The following is a 16,266-nucleotide window of genomic DNA, read 5'->3' on the forward strand; positions in this document are numbered from 1 at the left end:
AGTCTGTGAGAAGTTGGTATTCCAACTCCACCCATCCCTTTGAATTCCTCTCCATGGACAGTCAACAGCCTTGATCCTCTGGTAGTGTAACCTAAGATAAGAGGCTTTGGTCCTCAAATGTCCATATTTTATAAGGCAAGTGTATGAGAGTCTAGTCAAGCCAAGAAACATTTATCAAGTACCTGTTATGTGCTGGACACTACTAAATAAACACTGGACAGACAGAGAGGCAAAAAACAGTTCCTGTCTTCAAAGAACTCAACATATAATGGGGGAGACAACATGAAAAGAATTATGCACAAATAATATATGTAAGATAAATTGGAAGTAATCTCAGAGGTAAGTCACTAATATTAGGGAGAAATCCGGTTTCTCCCAAAAGGAGGGTTTTTAGCAGGTACTTGAAGCCAAGAGGCAGACACAAAGAATGTGAAGATACACACACATACATAAATATATACGTATATACACATCTATCTATCTATCTATCTATCTATCTATCTATCTATCTATCTATCTATCATCTATCTATCTATCTATCTATCTATCTATCTATCTATCTATCTATCTATCTATGACTATCTTTTGCCTTTTTTTGCATCCACAGAGCTTAGCACAGTGCCTGACATTTAATAAACGTTTACTGAATTGAATATAACTTGAGGCACATACTGATGTTATGAATCAGAGTTTTATTTACTTTTTTGCACTAATAATGGATGCCCCAGAAATAGGAGGCATATAAAAAAGCAAGAGAACTGAGGACTTGAAATAGCAGGTTACATTCAACTGGGGGAAAATATCCCCAAGTGTTCCCGGTGCTGACGAGACTCTAATGAGTACAGTACTTATGCACCTATTCCCTGAAGCAGGCAGGTGCGTGGTTCTGGACTTCAGAGTTCTTGACAGCCGGGCTACAGCGGGTTTGTGACGGACAAGGTCGGTTTGGTGCTGGCTTCAAACCCAACTCTCGAAGCCTGTGCTGCAAGTGCCCAATCAGTCACCTTCGCCAGCCAGTGACCCTTTATCTCCCAGGGAGTGTGGGAAATAGTGCAGGTCCAGTGTGCGATAGTCCCAACAGGAGCAGCTTGATCCCCAAGAGTCTTGACCTCTAGGGCGGCCGCGGCAGGGCGTGTGTGCGTGCATGTGTATATATGCGCGAGCGCGCGCGCGTGTGTGTGTGTGTGTGTGTGTGTGTGTGTGTGTGTGTGTGTGTGTGTGTATGTGTATGTGTGTATAGGGCCAGGCACCTGGCGGGACCTCGAGCTGAGTCACCAAGGGGCGCGTGCCCAGGTTCTCCGGGCTCTCCTCCCCCTCCCCCTTAGCCGGGCGCCGTCCTCCCCTCCTCCCTCCCCCCACCCCAGGGCGCACTCTCCCCTCCCGGCCCTCGCCCAGAGCTGCCGCCTGAGGGCCCGAGGACCAGGTGTAGCTACCGGGAGAGGCGTCCCGGGCTCCCTCCCCACCCCCAGCTCTTCGGCACTTCCTGGTTTGCCGAAGGTGCCGGCGCCGCAGCGGCCGCCCTCCCTCACAGGAACTGAGGGGCCGGAGCTTTGGGCAGCAGCTGGAGCCGGCGGGGGCGGCGCCGCTGTCAGAGAGAAGCGCAGTGACCAGGGCCGGGCCGAGCCGGGCTGGGCTGCGGGACCCGCTACGGGGGACGCCGCCTCCGCCGCCGCCGCCTCCGCGGGCAATGGCCCCGCAGACTCCCGCGCTGTGAGCGGGTCGCAGTGCAGCCGCCAACGCCTCCGGCCGAGACCACTAGCCCCTGCGCTGACGGAGCTGCACCTCCAGGAGGGGCCGACCCCGGGGCCAGTTGCGTGGATCTAGGCGAGCAGCGGAGCGGGCCGAGCTCGGACTCGACATGTAATCATGGACTGCAGGACCAAGTAAGTGAGGGGCGGGGGTCCAGCTTCCTCTTAGGACCCTCGGGTCCTGCTTTCTCCTCGCCCCGCCCGTCCTAGCCCAGGGGATGGGGGTGGACTAGGACGGAGAAGCCACCTCGGAGGGCTCTGCGGGAGGGGGCGACTCACGGGGAGAGCTCCCGGGGCGGCCGCTTCATTCCCTCTGCCCGCCCCCTGGGGAGGGAACTAGGCCTCAAAGCCTTCCTTCCCCAGGACTCCGCGTCTCCGGCGCTGGGCGGCGGGGATCGAGCTGCCGGAGCAACCCGAGGGCACCCCATTCCGCGGCGGCTGCAGCTGCGGCTGCCCGAGTCCGGGAGTTCACGTCCTTCCACTGGGGAAGGAAGTGGGGAGTGCCTCCGGGATGGATACACCCAGGCTTGGAAACCTCATCCCCCGAGGGGTGTGTGTGTGTGTCGGGGGGAGGGGGAAGGGGAGGGGGGGGAGGCTCGGCTCCTCTCCTCTTGACATCCTTCCCCAACCTCCCCCGCCCAGCTGGGGTTTCTTTTTCTTTATCTAGTGTGTCAGACTTAATGTGTGTGTGGTGTGTGGTCTGAAAGGTGTCACTTTTTACTTTATTGTTCTGAAGGCTTTCCAGTCCTCGAGATAGAACCACTAAGAGTTTGTGCCTAGGATGTCTTGGGTGGGTGGGGGTGTTCGATATTTCTTGATATAGAGGCTCTGTCCACAAGGTATTCTCAAACTTAACTAGCAAAATTAGGGTGTTAAAGTACCAGAGGGTACTGCTTTCTTCATAATGCTATATGGCTTGTTATCTAGTATTGTTTACTTTGGCACATAAGGATTACTGAATGGACATGATAGGTATGTTTCTGGAAATTATAATGTAAATAAGATAATATTAAGACCTAAAATTCGTACAGTGTTTTAAAGTTTGCAAAATGCTGTATATGTTATCTTCACAGTGCTATTGCTAATGGTATAATTGTTTAATTGGGCACATAAGGATAACCGAGCACGACAGGTTTATTTCTGGGAATTATAACGTTATGCAAATAAGACAAAAATAGCTAGCATTTGTGTAGCGCTTTAAGGTTTACAAAGTGCTGTATATGTTGTCTTCACACTGTTATGGTTAGGGATACAATATTGTTTAATTTGGCAATAAGGATAACTGGGCATGGCAGGTTTATTTCTGGGAATTATAACATTATGTAAATAAAACAGAATAATAGCAAGCATTTTACCTAGTGCTTAAGGTATTCAGAAAACTGTACATGTTACTTCATTTTATCCTAAAAAAGCTTCTGAATTTTCTTAGTAAAGTTGTTCAGTAAAGTTTAAATGACATAACATGTAGAGTGTTTTACAAGCCTTACAATAATGCTAAATGCCAGCTAGTATTTTGTCGACTAAGTAGGGTTACTTCTTTCTTCCTTTCTCTCTGACCCTTTCAAAATAACATACTTACATTTGTGTGAAATTGCCTCCTTCTCACCTTAAATGTTGATATATTTAAGTGAAATTTAATTTTAACATTTGGGAGATAACTGAGCAATTTTTATGTATCACCCAGTGAATGTGAACAGTGAAATAATTTAGAATTGTATGTAAGTTTTCTATGGCCAGTATTTATGCTTAAGTAATGATTGGCTCTTTACTAGAAGGCTTTGAATGTGAACAGGTATATAGTAATAATTTAGAATTATATAACTTGTTAGAAGTTTTCTTTGGTCCTGTATTTATGCTTAAGTAATGACTAGCTTTCCACTAGAAAGCTTTGCAAAGGTTGAAGGAAATGATCTTGACACTCATCACCTTTCCCCCACCTCTAGCCCCTCCATTACTAATACTGTGGGAGTGTAGAATCCTTCAGAATTGTCTCCTTGAAATAAATTGGGAGTGAATGAGCAGGGAAAGAATGCTTAATCCAAAAATATTTGATTTGTCACTTTCTCTGTGTTCTATGGCAATAGAGATTTTGTAATTCACAAACTTTTTTTTTTTGCTAATTTGTATGTAGCATTAACTTCTGAAAGGAAGTATGAACAATTTTAAAGCAAAGTACCAAGATATTAACAGTCCTGGAATCGATGTGAACAGAAGTGGTTTAATCTTTTCTGTTCTATCAAAAAAGGAGACCACTATGGGTTCTGTCAAGAAGACCTCAGTGTGTTTTTTACAAATTTCATTCTTAGATGAATCCAGTACTTAGGTAGATGGCCAGACAAACAAAACCAACAATTTTTCCCAAAGGATAATTAATATAAAAATAGAATACTTTGTCATAGCTCTAAAGCTTCTTATCAGATAATCTAATAATAAATATGCAAAACTTCAAATGTAAGCAAATTTATGAATATGCTAGTTAGCATTTTTATAATGGTCTAACTTTTGGTGTAAAGTTTTGTGACTTAGTGAAACAGCTTCTGTAGATCATATTTGGCCTTTAAATTTTTTTTCTTTCCTTAGATTATTAAGTCTTTGAAGGATTAGTGAGGCTTTTTTGTAGATTTCCTTTTTATAAGATAGAGTAAAGCATTTTTAAGAAGTCAAGGAGGATGAAAATTTGTAACTAAAATATGTAATTTTATGGAGTAAACTGAAAAGAGGAAAAACATTATTTTACTATTAGGAAACTTAAGTTTGAAAAAATTGTCTTTCTGCATAAATTTAACTGAGTTCTTTTCCTTATAGAGAAAATCCAGAAAGAACATTCGACTTGGTATTGAAGGTGAAATGTCATGCTATTGAGAATGAAGGTACTTGTCTTTTCTTAAGAGATTTATTTTCTTTTATAAACATGTTGATGTTGAGTTTGAAACACGATAATTCCAACAATAAGAGTGGCAAATATGTGCTCTGAAGCTGTCTCAGATTATCATTAGCAAAATACTGTGAAATATGCAAATCATATCGGTATAGCTTGAATTTCTTTTAGTTTATTTAGTAATTTCAATAGGTTTACTTTTATCTTCTTTTCATGTATCCCTGCAAATTTTTTTTTTGGTCAGATCTCCCATGATCTTTGCAGAAAATCTTTCCAGATCTTCCATGATGTCTTGCCAATACCAATGGAAATTCCACCAGTTTTACTCTAATGCTTCTTTCCAAGTGGTGTAGGGTAGAAAGCTGATCTTAGTGTTAGGAAGACTTGGATCCAGGTTCCCCCTCTGATATATTGGCTGTGTGACCCTGGGCAAGTTACTTGACCTCTCAGTGCCTCAGGCAATTCTCTAAAACTATAAAGTTGCTGAGAAGATGCTGTTCTGCATTTTTAGAGGATGCTCCTCAAGGACAGCTGCCTATATGGATCTAGTTTAAAAAAAAAAGAAATAAACATACTAGACTTTTTAATTTGTTTTGCTCCTGCTCCTCAGCAGTTTTTGAGTTGATGAATTGGAGGATTATCATTAATCAGTTTTCTACTGCCATTCATGAAAATAACGGAGGAGAGAGACATTGTAGTATGGTTCGATGAATGCTGGATTTGGAATCTGGAGAGACTTAGATTCACATCATATCTCTGGCATTTACTAATTGTATGATTACTGACTAGTCATTTAACCTTCCTTAGCCTTATTTTATTAATCTGCAAATTGGGTATAATACTTACAGTTTTTCTCTCTCAGGGTTGTTGATAGACTCTAATGAAATAATGCATGAAAAAGTGCTTTGTAAATTTTCTTTATGTGTCTGCTATTATTTGTGAGTCTTATTAATTATTCTGAGGTCTTTGGTTTAATGGGGGAAAGAAGCAATTTCTCTTGCTTATTGCCTTTTAAGCTAGCATGATTTTTATGAAATTGCAAGATTTGTTGGTCATATGTAGGGTTATCAATTCCTAGATAGGTTTTTATTAGCATTTTGGTTGGGTATAGAATTCTGTAGGATTCAGGTAGACACTTCGTGAAAAGTCTATGACCATTTCTTTTAGCTTTAGATACCAAACTCAGCAGCAAATGAGATGGAGAGAAGCATATTGGTGGCATCGTGCTCCTAAATTGCTGGAACCACTTACATTAAAGAGGACAAACTGGTTGGCTCATAGGAAAACTAGGCTTGCTTTCATATCTTAAAATCTTAGTACAGCTACCTATTTCATGACATCTCTGACTTAAGCCATTGAAGTGGAAGGACTTGCCTATTGGCAAGTTGTATTTCAAAGTGTTGTGTAGCTTTATCCAATCTTTGAAGTGCCTTTGTGATATTTGTTCATTTTCACTCTTCTCATGACCACCTAAGTTCTTCCTCCAAATTCAACTGGACATACCATTTCATACTTCCTCTTCCTCCTCACCCCCGTTTGAAATACTAAACTGCCATATTTAGACTTTTGGTCCAAAGTTTCTAGGACATTTTGCTAGATAATTGGTTCTGGTGAGTGAAGTGGTGCTCATAAGTAAGGTTTCTAAAGTATACTTTGGGGGAATATACAATGCAAAAAACTTTTAAAATGTAGGCTACAGTTATTTGTTGTAGAATAATGTTTAGCCTATATATCACAGTCCTTTTTTTGTCAGTCTGTCAACAAGCATTTGTTAAGCACTTACTATGTTCCAGGCACTTGGATACAAAGAAAAACAAAAACAGTGTCCCTACTCTCAAGGAGGTCACATTTTAATGGAGGAGACAATATATAATAACTATGTATATGTAAGATACATAAAGGGTAAATTGAAGGTAATCTTAGAGGGAAGGAACTATGATAGGAGGAATGAGGGACTAAGAAAGACCTCTTGCTCAATGTAAGAATTGAGCTGAATTTTGAAGAAATTAGGGAAACTAGGAGTTAGACCTGTGGAGGGTAGCATTCCAGTCATAGCATAGATGAAATTAAGAGGAGTGTCCTATGAGAGGACTTTATATTTGATTACAGAGATAATAGGGAGCATTTGAAGTTTATTCAGTAATGGGGTGACATAGTCAGATCTGAGCTTTAGGAAAATGATTTTTTAAGCTGAGTGGAGGATGGAATGGGGAGCAGAGAGGCTTGAGTAAGAGCAATTAATTGGGTTACTGCAGTAGTGTAGGTAGGAGGTGATAAAAACCTACATCAGGGTGGTGGCTTTTTGAGTGGATGTAAGGGATGTATATGAAAGATGTTGAGAAAGTAAAATGATAAGACTTACCAACAGAATGGATGTCTTGCGTGAGTGTAAGTGAATAGAGGATGACACTGAGGTTGCAAGCCTGGTTGACTGAGAGAATGTAGATCTCATTGTTAGTAATAGGAAAGTTGGGAAGAGAGGGGGAGCATTTTTTTGGGGGAAGATAAATGTTTTGTTTTATGCATGTTGAATTTGAGATCCCTTTGGGGTATCCGGTTTGAGATGTCTAAAAGGAAGTTGGTGAAATGAGACTGGAACTTAACTTGGGAGAAAGATTTAGGCCAGCTTGATGGATCTGGGAATCATCTGTATAGATATGATAATTCAACCCATGGCACTTAATGTCACATTAAGTGAGATAACATATGGAGAGAAAAGATGGACCCAGAACAGAGTCTTGGGAGATACCTACTGTGTGATCCAGAAAATACAAAAACCAAAAAAACAAACAAACCTGAGAAGTAGTCCTCAGATATTTAGGAGAAGAATAAGGAAAAGAAAGAGGTGTTATGAAAGCCTAGAGAGGAGAGGATATCCAGGTGAAGAGCGTTATAGATAGTTTCAAAGGCCAGGAAGGTTTAGGTCAGGAAGGATTAGGATTGAAGAAAGGCCCTTAAACTTGACAATTAAAAGATTATCATTACTTTTGAGGAAAGCAGTTTCAGTTGAATGATGAGGTTAAAAGTCATATTGCAGAGGGTTTAGAAGCCAGTAAGAAGAGACAGGTGGAGGCACATAGCGTAGAGAGCTTTTTCCCGTTCAACTGAGAAATGGGAAGGAGAGAGCTAGGACAATATCTAGAAGGAATGGTTGGATCAGGTGAGGATTTTTTTTTTAAGGTGGGGGAGATATGTGTAATTGTAGGCAACAGGGAAGGAAGAGCCTATAGATAAGGAGAGATTGGAGGTAAGAGAGAAAGCAGGGATAATATGGGGGCATTCTGTTGCAGAATTTGGGAGGGGACTAGTTAGGATTCCTAGGTTGAGGAATCATCAGTATGTATGTTCAAGTACCTTTGAATGAGGGTAGAAGTTGTGGTGGAAAGAAATACTGTGTGCCAGGTGTTTAACTCATTAAGAAAGGAGAATGCCATCAGGATCAATAGATAATGGCTGCCAGGATTTTGAATAAATGATAAATTTGGATTGAATGAATTTCAGAGAAGGAGTGGTTGCTCAGTGGTGATGGTAAGAGGAAGAATCTGGAAATGACAATGGGGATCAAGTCTCCTACCATAACTAGTGAGTCAAGGGTCCGAGTGAACATGCAGCCAGTAATTTTTGTATGATTTTATTTTTCCACTGAGATTTTGGAGCATTTTAAAACCCCTTACTATTTGTAATCTATTCCATATTCCATAGTTCAGGGAAGAAAGTCTAGCTGATTATTGATTTTTCAGTGTGTCTTTTTAGCTGCTTTTCTTTCTACTCTTTTAATATTTTCACTAAGTCTTATTAGCAATCCATCTATTGTCCATTTCAGTTGATAACACTGGAGGTGAAACTAATGGTTAATATGTAAATTTGGGATTACCTGCTGATTTCAATGATTTATTCTATCTCTGTTTCAATTAGTATGGATGGATCAGTTTTCAAAGTTTAAAAAAAAGCTACTTAATTTAATTCCAGTAATAGTAGCCCTATCTCTTTCTGTTAAGAAAATTTTTTTACTTAAAATCAAAGATGTGTATTTCAGAAAGTTATTTTTTGCAAATAATATCAATTAAGTGGGCTAAAAAAGCAAATTATTGTTATTTCAAGTTGAGAAATTTGTTTTTCATAATATTTTCATATTTCATTTGCATAATAAGTAATAAAGTTCTTCAAAGACAGAAAGCTGTTTGAATAGTTGTTTCTCTATAAACATCTGGTTTCTTCTGTATTTGCTTTGACAGGACTTATATAATTTGTTTACAGTTGAACACATTTGATATATTACTATTTAAATTGGTATTAGTGAAATTCTTGAGGTGGTAGTAGCAAACCATAATACAATGTCAGAGATTGTTACAGTTATCCCTTCCACATTGTGGGGTTTAGGGATGTGGTGCCCCTGTGATCTAGAAAATACATGAAAAATTTTTGGCTCTCCCTTCATACCAGAGAAGTCTTAATTATTAGCATATATGTTGATAGTATACAATAGTGTACTTTTTTATGCATGTCTGAGTTTCTAAACTTTTTCTGTGTTATCTGCTGGGCTTCATGTGTCATCTGCAGCTTCTGCAAAATTCACATTTAATTTCTTGTGCTGACCCATGATTTAGCAGAATCATGTTGGGGAACATCAATATGTGGAAGGGATAACCCCTTTGATCAGATTTTAAGTGTGAAATCCATTATTCTTGGTGGATCTAATTTCTTCATGGAGTTAATAAAATTGCTGTTTTTATATGAGTTGGTGTAACACTTCTCACATTTTATTGTGTACTTCACAACACTTTTCTTTATTCAGCAAGGATTTATTAAGTACCTTTTATGGACTGGGCATTCTTCTAGGCGCTTGAGAAGCAAAGACAAAAATTAAACAGTTCCTGCCAAAATTATCTTCTGTTTGGTATCATGGAACAGCATGTACACAGATAAAATATTGAGTAAATAAATGCAGAGTACTTTCTGAGGGTGGTAATAGCAACTGGAGGAATCAGGATAGGTTTTGGAGTTAGCACAAGATGCTAAAATAGTTACAGTTCATATAAATCCTTTCACTTATCTGAATGAATTTGGATATATTTCTTTATATTCAAGGGTGCCACTTCCTTAATTTTTCAGAAGCATAATAAACAGATAATTTCTTGAAATGTCTTTAGATATAGAAAGGCTTATTGACTTGGTGTATAGCTGCTGTTAGTTTTGATTAGGTGAAGTCCTTCATCTGTCTTTTTTTTCCCTTCAATCAGTCATTCAGTCAGTATGCATTTATTAAACACCTTCTGTGTGTCAGGCACAGTGTTAAGGACTGGGAATACAAAGAAAGGCAAATGACAGTACCTGCCCTCAAAGGAGCTCACAGTCTAATGAAAATAACTGAGAAAGACATACTAAAGGAAATAGTTAACATTTTAGGCAGCAGCTTTATTTTTCATCTTTGGACATAACTTAGTACTTTAGTCAGTCAGTAAATATTTATGAAGTGCCTGCTGTATACCAGGTACTGTGCTAAGCATCTGGGATACAAAAAGAGGCAGAAGATAGTCTTTGTCCTCAAGGAGCTCAAATCTGATGGGAAAAGACAACAAGCAAACAACTATGCATAGACAAGCTATATATAAGATAAATAGGAAATAATTAAAAGAGCAAAGGGACTAGAATTAAGAGGGGTTAGGACAGGCTTCCTGTAAAAGGTACTATTTGAGCTGGGAGTTGAAGGAGGTCAAGGAAGTCATTAGGCAGAGATGAAGGACATCATTCTAGATATGATGGTCAGCTAGAGAAAATCCCCAGAACTAAGAAATGGAGTGTCTTGTTCATGGAACAGAAAAGAGGCCAATGTCACTATTTAATGGACACGGTGGGGAATAAAGTATAAGATACCTAGAAAGATGGGGTGGGGGGATGTTAGATTATGAACAGCTTTGAACACCAAACAGGATTTTGTATTTCTATATTTGTATTTGATTCTGGTGGTAATAGGGAACCACTGGAATTTATTGAATAGGAAAATGACATGGTTGGATCTGTACTTTAGAAAAATAATTTTGATGGCTGAATGGAAGGGTAGATGGGAGTGGGGAGAGACTTGAGGCAAGCAAACTCATCATCAGGCTATTACAGTAGTCCAAGCATGAGGTAATGAAGGCCTACACCAAGGTGGTGGCAGTATAGAGGAGAGAAGGGCTTTAGCCAGCAAGGGCAGAAGAGAATTAATGGGGATGGAAGGAACAAATAGGGGTTTTTTGAAGTTGGGGAAGACATGATCATGTTTGTTGGTGGTAGAAAAGGAGTTAATACCCAAGGAAAATATTAGGATAAATAGCAGAGTGGGGATGGAAGAGGAGGCATTCTGTTGGAGGAGACAAGATGGAATAGGATTGTTTATGCAGATAGAGGGGCTAGTCTTGGTAAGGAGTAAGGCCACCACTTTGTGTGACACAGGAATGAAGCAGAAGATAGTGAAGGTGTCTCAATGAAATGGGATATGAAGTGAGGAAAAGAGAGTTCACTGTGAATGACCTCAATTTTTTTTCTGTAAAATATTAGGGAAAGTTCTCAGTTGAGAGGGTGGAGCCATGGGAAATTTGAGGAAGGATGAAAAAGTTTGGAATAGCTGCTGAGGAGAGTGAGATAGTGAGTTGATAATGGAAGTGTAGAAGGATTGCTAGTGACAGTGAGGATTATATAACATAAATTTTTAGTTGATATCACTTTCATTTAGCAGCTCAAGCTGAGGCTTCTCAGAACACAATTAGCAATATGATAAGGGACCAGGGACTAAAGAGAAGAGGTCAATGTAGAGTTGTACTGGATCATCAAGTGGTCAAGGTAGGGAAAAGAGATGAGAGTGGCTAGTGCAGAGGAGATGGCCTGGGAGAGAACTGAGGAGTTGAGACGTTGAAGGTCATGGTGTGGACTGAGAGAATGGTTTGGTAAGAGAAGGCAGAGGGAAGGGTGGAAAACCAATAGGTTACCATCAGATAAGGAGATTTTGGAATTCTTGAACATGAAAATGGTATGTTTGTAGATGATGGATGGCAAGATCAAAGGTATGACCATCTTTGTGTGTGGCTGAGTTTGGGTGGAGGAATAGATCATGGAAAGTGAATAAGTTGAGTAACTGTGTGGTTAGGCCAGTTATTGAGAGAGAGTCAATATGTATATTGAAGTTCTCTTGTATGATGAAGGTTAAGATTTAGAGAAGAGAGAAAATCAAGAGCCAGGTACTGAATTAGAAATGGAAATGGCATTGGAGTGCAAGGAGCTTTCCACCTTCAAATCTCAAGCAGTGAGCCAAGGGCAACTAGTGAAGGTATAGCCACTATTGGAAAGGGTGGCCTGGGAGGCTTTGTCATGAGTGAGTAAAAGGGAGTTGGGTTTCAGTGATTGCTAGAAGATGAAAGGAGTAGGAGAGAAAAAGATTTAAGATGGTGGAACTTTTGGTGCCTATGAAATAGGCATTCCAGAAGGCACTGTGGATGGGGTGGATGGGTTAGAATTTTGAGGTTTATAGTAATGGAACTAAGGAATCAGGTGCTGGGAGATGGAAAATAGGATTTGGATTATGATCTATAGGTGTTCAGAATCACTGGGATGTGTAGAATAAGACTAAGTGTAAGACTCTTAATCTTTGAGTGAAAGGCTCTGCTCCTTTTCTCAGAGTTGGCTAGCAGCATGAGATGGAAGGCACATGGTTAGATGGTTAGATGGGAGGCACTGTTTCTCCATTCCCTAACAATTTTCCCCTTCCTTTGAGAGACAGGGTACAGCAGGAGATGAAAGGCCTAATATCTAATTCAAGTCTAATGAAAGACCTTAAGTTGGAAGCTGGTGGAGATCAGACTAGTGGCAGGAGCTGGAAGTTGCTTAGGGGAAAGTTGCATTAGCCCAGATGAAAGTCCAGTCTTGGATCCTGGAAGCCTTTCTTCAGGGGACACTAAGCATGAGTTGGAAGAGGAAGATCAGATGTAGGTCTGGTTACTCTTATCTGAGACTGGAGATTAGGTGGGAGAAGGGGGTGTGAAGGGAAAGTACCTTGGCTCCAATAGAAGTCTGGATTAAAGGGGCAGCTAGGTGACGCAGTGGATAGAGCTCTGTCCTTGGAGTCAGGAGGCCCTGAGTTCAAATTCAGCCTTAGACACTTGACACTTTCTAGCTGGGTAAGTCACTTAACCCTAATTGCCTCACCCCTCCCCCAAAAAATAGGGTTAAATTTGCATTCCTTCAGAGGACGAGTAAAAACAGGAAGGTCTCAACTTGTTTTATCCTACTAGAAATTTTCTTTTTATGGAATCAGATATGCTTTCAGGATTACTTCCAGGAGATAAGCATTCTTTTGGAACTCTACCATACTCATAGTGTACTTCAGACCACATATCATCTCTTCTATATGCTATTGTATCTTTTCAGGAATCATTTTTTCAGCATTTGTGGATTTTGTTCTTTATTACAAGTTCAGTATTTGGGAGGTTCATTGGTAGGATTTCCTTTTGGGAAATCTCTCCCTTTCACCTTATCTTAGTGATGGCTGGATTTGTTGGTTGTTTATGACAAAATTGACTAGGCCTCCCTAGCATTCTGCTTTTGGTAATTTCTGTTGATTGCCACTGCCCAAGACAGTTGATTTCTAAAGTGATTAACTGTGCCATACTCAGTATCTGTGATTTGCTGGGCTTGCTATTGAGGAGCAGGAGTACAACACCACCTCTCATGTTCCAGTAACAGATTCATTCTTATCTAGTGTTATGGTGAATATGTGCTGACATTGCCTGTGTGCACTATGGATCCCACTCTGAATTTTCTGTATTTCTCTGTCCCTATTATCTAAGCCTTCAGGAGCCTCTCCCATACCTCCATACCACCCAAGCAAAAAAAGAATTTTACAGCTTCTTTATACATTTATTTAGCTTTTGTTTTGGGGGCTACAGTTTTACAGTATGGAATGAAAACTTAGGAAGTAATAGCTTTGTTGAGTCATGTTACACACTATAAAGTAGTGCTGGTTAGAAATGGAATAATTGTCTTGTTGACAAACGAGGATAAAATTTATGAATGATGAAAAATATAGTTTTCATGCTAAGTTGTTCAGAACAGCACTGTAATTTAAATTGCTTTCTCCCTCTGCCCCTTTTGTTCCAGATGCAACTGAATGTGTTAATGCAAATAAAAATTATTTCCTGTATATCCGAAATAGCTTTTTTTTTCACAAAGAGGAGGGGAGATTAACGTGTTTAATATTATTTTTTTTTCCTCAGGAAATTTTTTTCATTTAGTTCTTTAGAGTGTAGCCTTTTGGGCATGTCATTTTTGGTCTTTGAAAAAAAACACCCAAATAAAATGAAGGGGTCACAGGGTTAATAGCAATTGCATTTTTACATTAAGGACTAATATGCAACATCCTTATAAAACTGCCTGTTAAGAGTATTGTAGATCAAATGTCAAAACTTCTAAACTTTATGCCTTATCTCTTGGCTTTTATGAATGTAAAACTCATAAATGTTGTAGAATTTATATTTTTGCACTTTTTTTTTCTGTCCCCTCCTCTCTCCATTCTCTCCCCCAAAGAAAAACTAAAACCCTTGAAACAATTATGCATCGTTAAACAGAACAAATGCCTATATTGACTATGTCCAAAAAATTATTACTTGGTTTGCATCATAAATCCATCATCTTTATATCAGGAGATGGATAACATGTTTCATCATGGATCTTCTGGAATTATGGCTGATAATTATTATTCTTAAGAGTTCTTAGGTCTTTCAAAGTTGTCTATGTTTGCAGTGTCATTTTTATTGTCTAAATTGTTTACCTGTTCTGTTCATTTTAATCCGCTTCACTTCATATAAATCTTCACAAGTTTTACTGAAACTATTGCCTTTATTTCTTTTAACACCATACTTTGTCCAGCCATTCTTCAATTGATGGACATCTATTGTTTCCACTTTATTCACTAAAGAAAGAACAGCTGTAAATATTTTTGTATATGTGTATTTCCTTTTCCACTTTCTTTTATCTTTTTGGTGTTAGGCCTACTAACTATCATGAGGTCAAGGAATATGCACAATTTAGTAACTTTGGGGGCATTACTCCAAATTACTTTCCTTGATGGCTCTCCCAATGGTGAACCAGTGTACCTGTTCTCCCCCCAGCTCCTTCAGCATTTATCATTTTCCATTTTTTGATCAGTTTTGCCAGTCTGATGAATGTGAGGTGGAAACACAGAGTTGCTTTAATTTCCACTCCTCTTATTATTGATTTGGAGCATTTTTTTTTGTATGGCTATTGACAGCTTAGACTTCTTCCTTTGAAAACTATCTGTTCATTTCCTTTTATCCAGTAGGGGAGTTACTTAGCCTTGCAAATTTGAATCAGTTCCATATATGTCTTAGAAATGAGACCCTTATCAGAGATACTTGTTGCAAAGATTTTTTTCCCCTCAGTTGTCTGTCTTTATTTTCTTTTTAGACTGGATTTTCAGTACGTTTATTTTGGTATACTTTATTGTCTTATTCCAAGTCGACTTTCTGATATTACATGGTAATTATATCCACTTGTTAAATTTGAGAGACATTGACATGATTGCAATTTTCCTCTCCAGGGGAAAAGAAGCTCTGTTTCCCTGTTGTTGAGGGTAACTTGGTGGTGCAGTTGATAGAGTAGGGGGAGGCTGGAGTCAGTAAGACCTGAGTTCAAATTTGGTCCCAGATACTTAACTAGCTATGTGACCCAGGGCAAGTCACTTAATCCTGTTTGCCTCAGTTTCCTCATCTGTAAAATGAGCTGAAGAAGAAAACGGCAAACCACTCTGGTATCTTTGCCAAGAAAATGCCGAATGGGGTCACGAAGAGTTAGATGGATACACCTGAAACAACTGAATGACAGCAACAAAATGGCTACTGTTTAGCTGTTGCTGTGTGGATACAGTAAAGCAAGCTTATTCATTCAGTTTTTCTCTTGGAACTTTGTTCTTTCCTTAACTTTTAAACTCGTGTGTTTCAGAGGTACTTTTAAAGACATCTAGAGATTTAAAATTTTTTTTATTATGTACCTAACTCGACATAAGGAATACATTTAATAATATTTGCAATGAAAAATATACTTTAACATATAAGTGGCAGTTACATTTTATTAGTTAATTCTTCTATATAATTGTCTAGTCAGGATTTTCTTTCTTGAATGACTTAAACTAATTGGTCGGAGCACAGAAACACCGGTTTTCATAAATTTTTTTAGAATCCTTTGAAATATAATAGGCAACTTTTCTTGGCTACAGTGTAAATAATTTTGAAATGTTGGGATGAAAACAAAGCAAATGAAAATGATAAGATGTATTTATTACAAATTACAAATTACTTACAAATTACTAGCATTATGCCAAAGGAATCTCATTGGTGATGTCTCCATATTCCCAAAGGAATTGCTTCTTCAAAATAGTCATTTTTGTTGTTGAGAATTTCTTCTTACTCTAGGGATATGCTATCAAAATTTATAGTGGGAGGAAAACCCTTTTAAAATGCATGGAGACTTTCTAGGTGTGAGAATGAGTCAGGGTAGCTCAGAGGAACTCTAGCAGCATTGTTTCCCTATTGTTAGTTTTGTCATGATTGCTGGAGTTAAAATCTATTTTATCTACAAGGCTGTTCTCTT

General features: G+C 39.2%; 1 protein-coding gene across 1 annotated transcript in view; it reads left to right on the plus strand.

Annotated features, from left to right (window-relative positions):
- Positions 1-1,237: 1,237 nt before the first annotated feature.
- Positions 1,238-16,266, plus strand: part of DENND1B (DENN domain containing 1B) — a 378,678-nt gene continuing 363,649 nt past the window's right edge. Inside the window, 2 exon segments of the mRNA XM_020971720.2 lie at positions 1,238-1,883; positions 4,554-4,618. Of these exon segments, the coding sequence (XP_020827379.1) occupies positions 1,867-1,883; positions 4,554-4,618 (82 nt within the window). The 5' untranslated portion in view covers positions 1,238-1,866.

The sequence above is a fragment of the Phascolarctos cinereus genome, unplaced genomic scaffold (assembly GCF_003287225.1).
Source record: "Phascolarctos cinereus isolate Bilbo 61053 unplaced genomic scaffold, phaCin_HiC Scaffold_5;HRSCAF=322, whole genome shotgun sequence".
Taxonomy (NCBI): Eukaryota; Metazoa; Chordata; class Mammalia; order Diprotodontia; family Phascolarctidae; genus Phascolarctos; species Phascolarctos cinereus.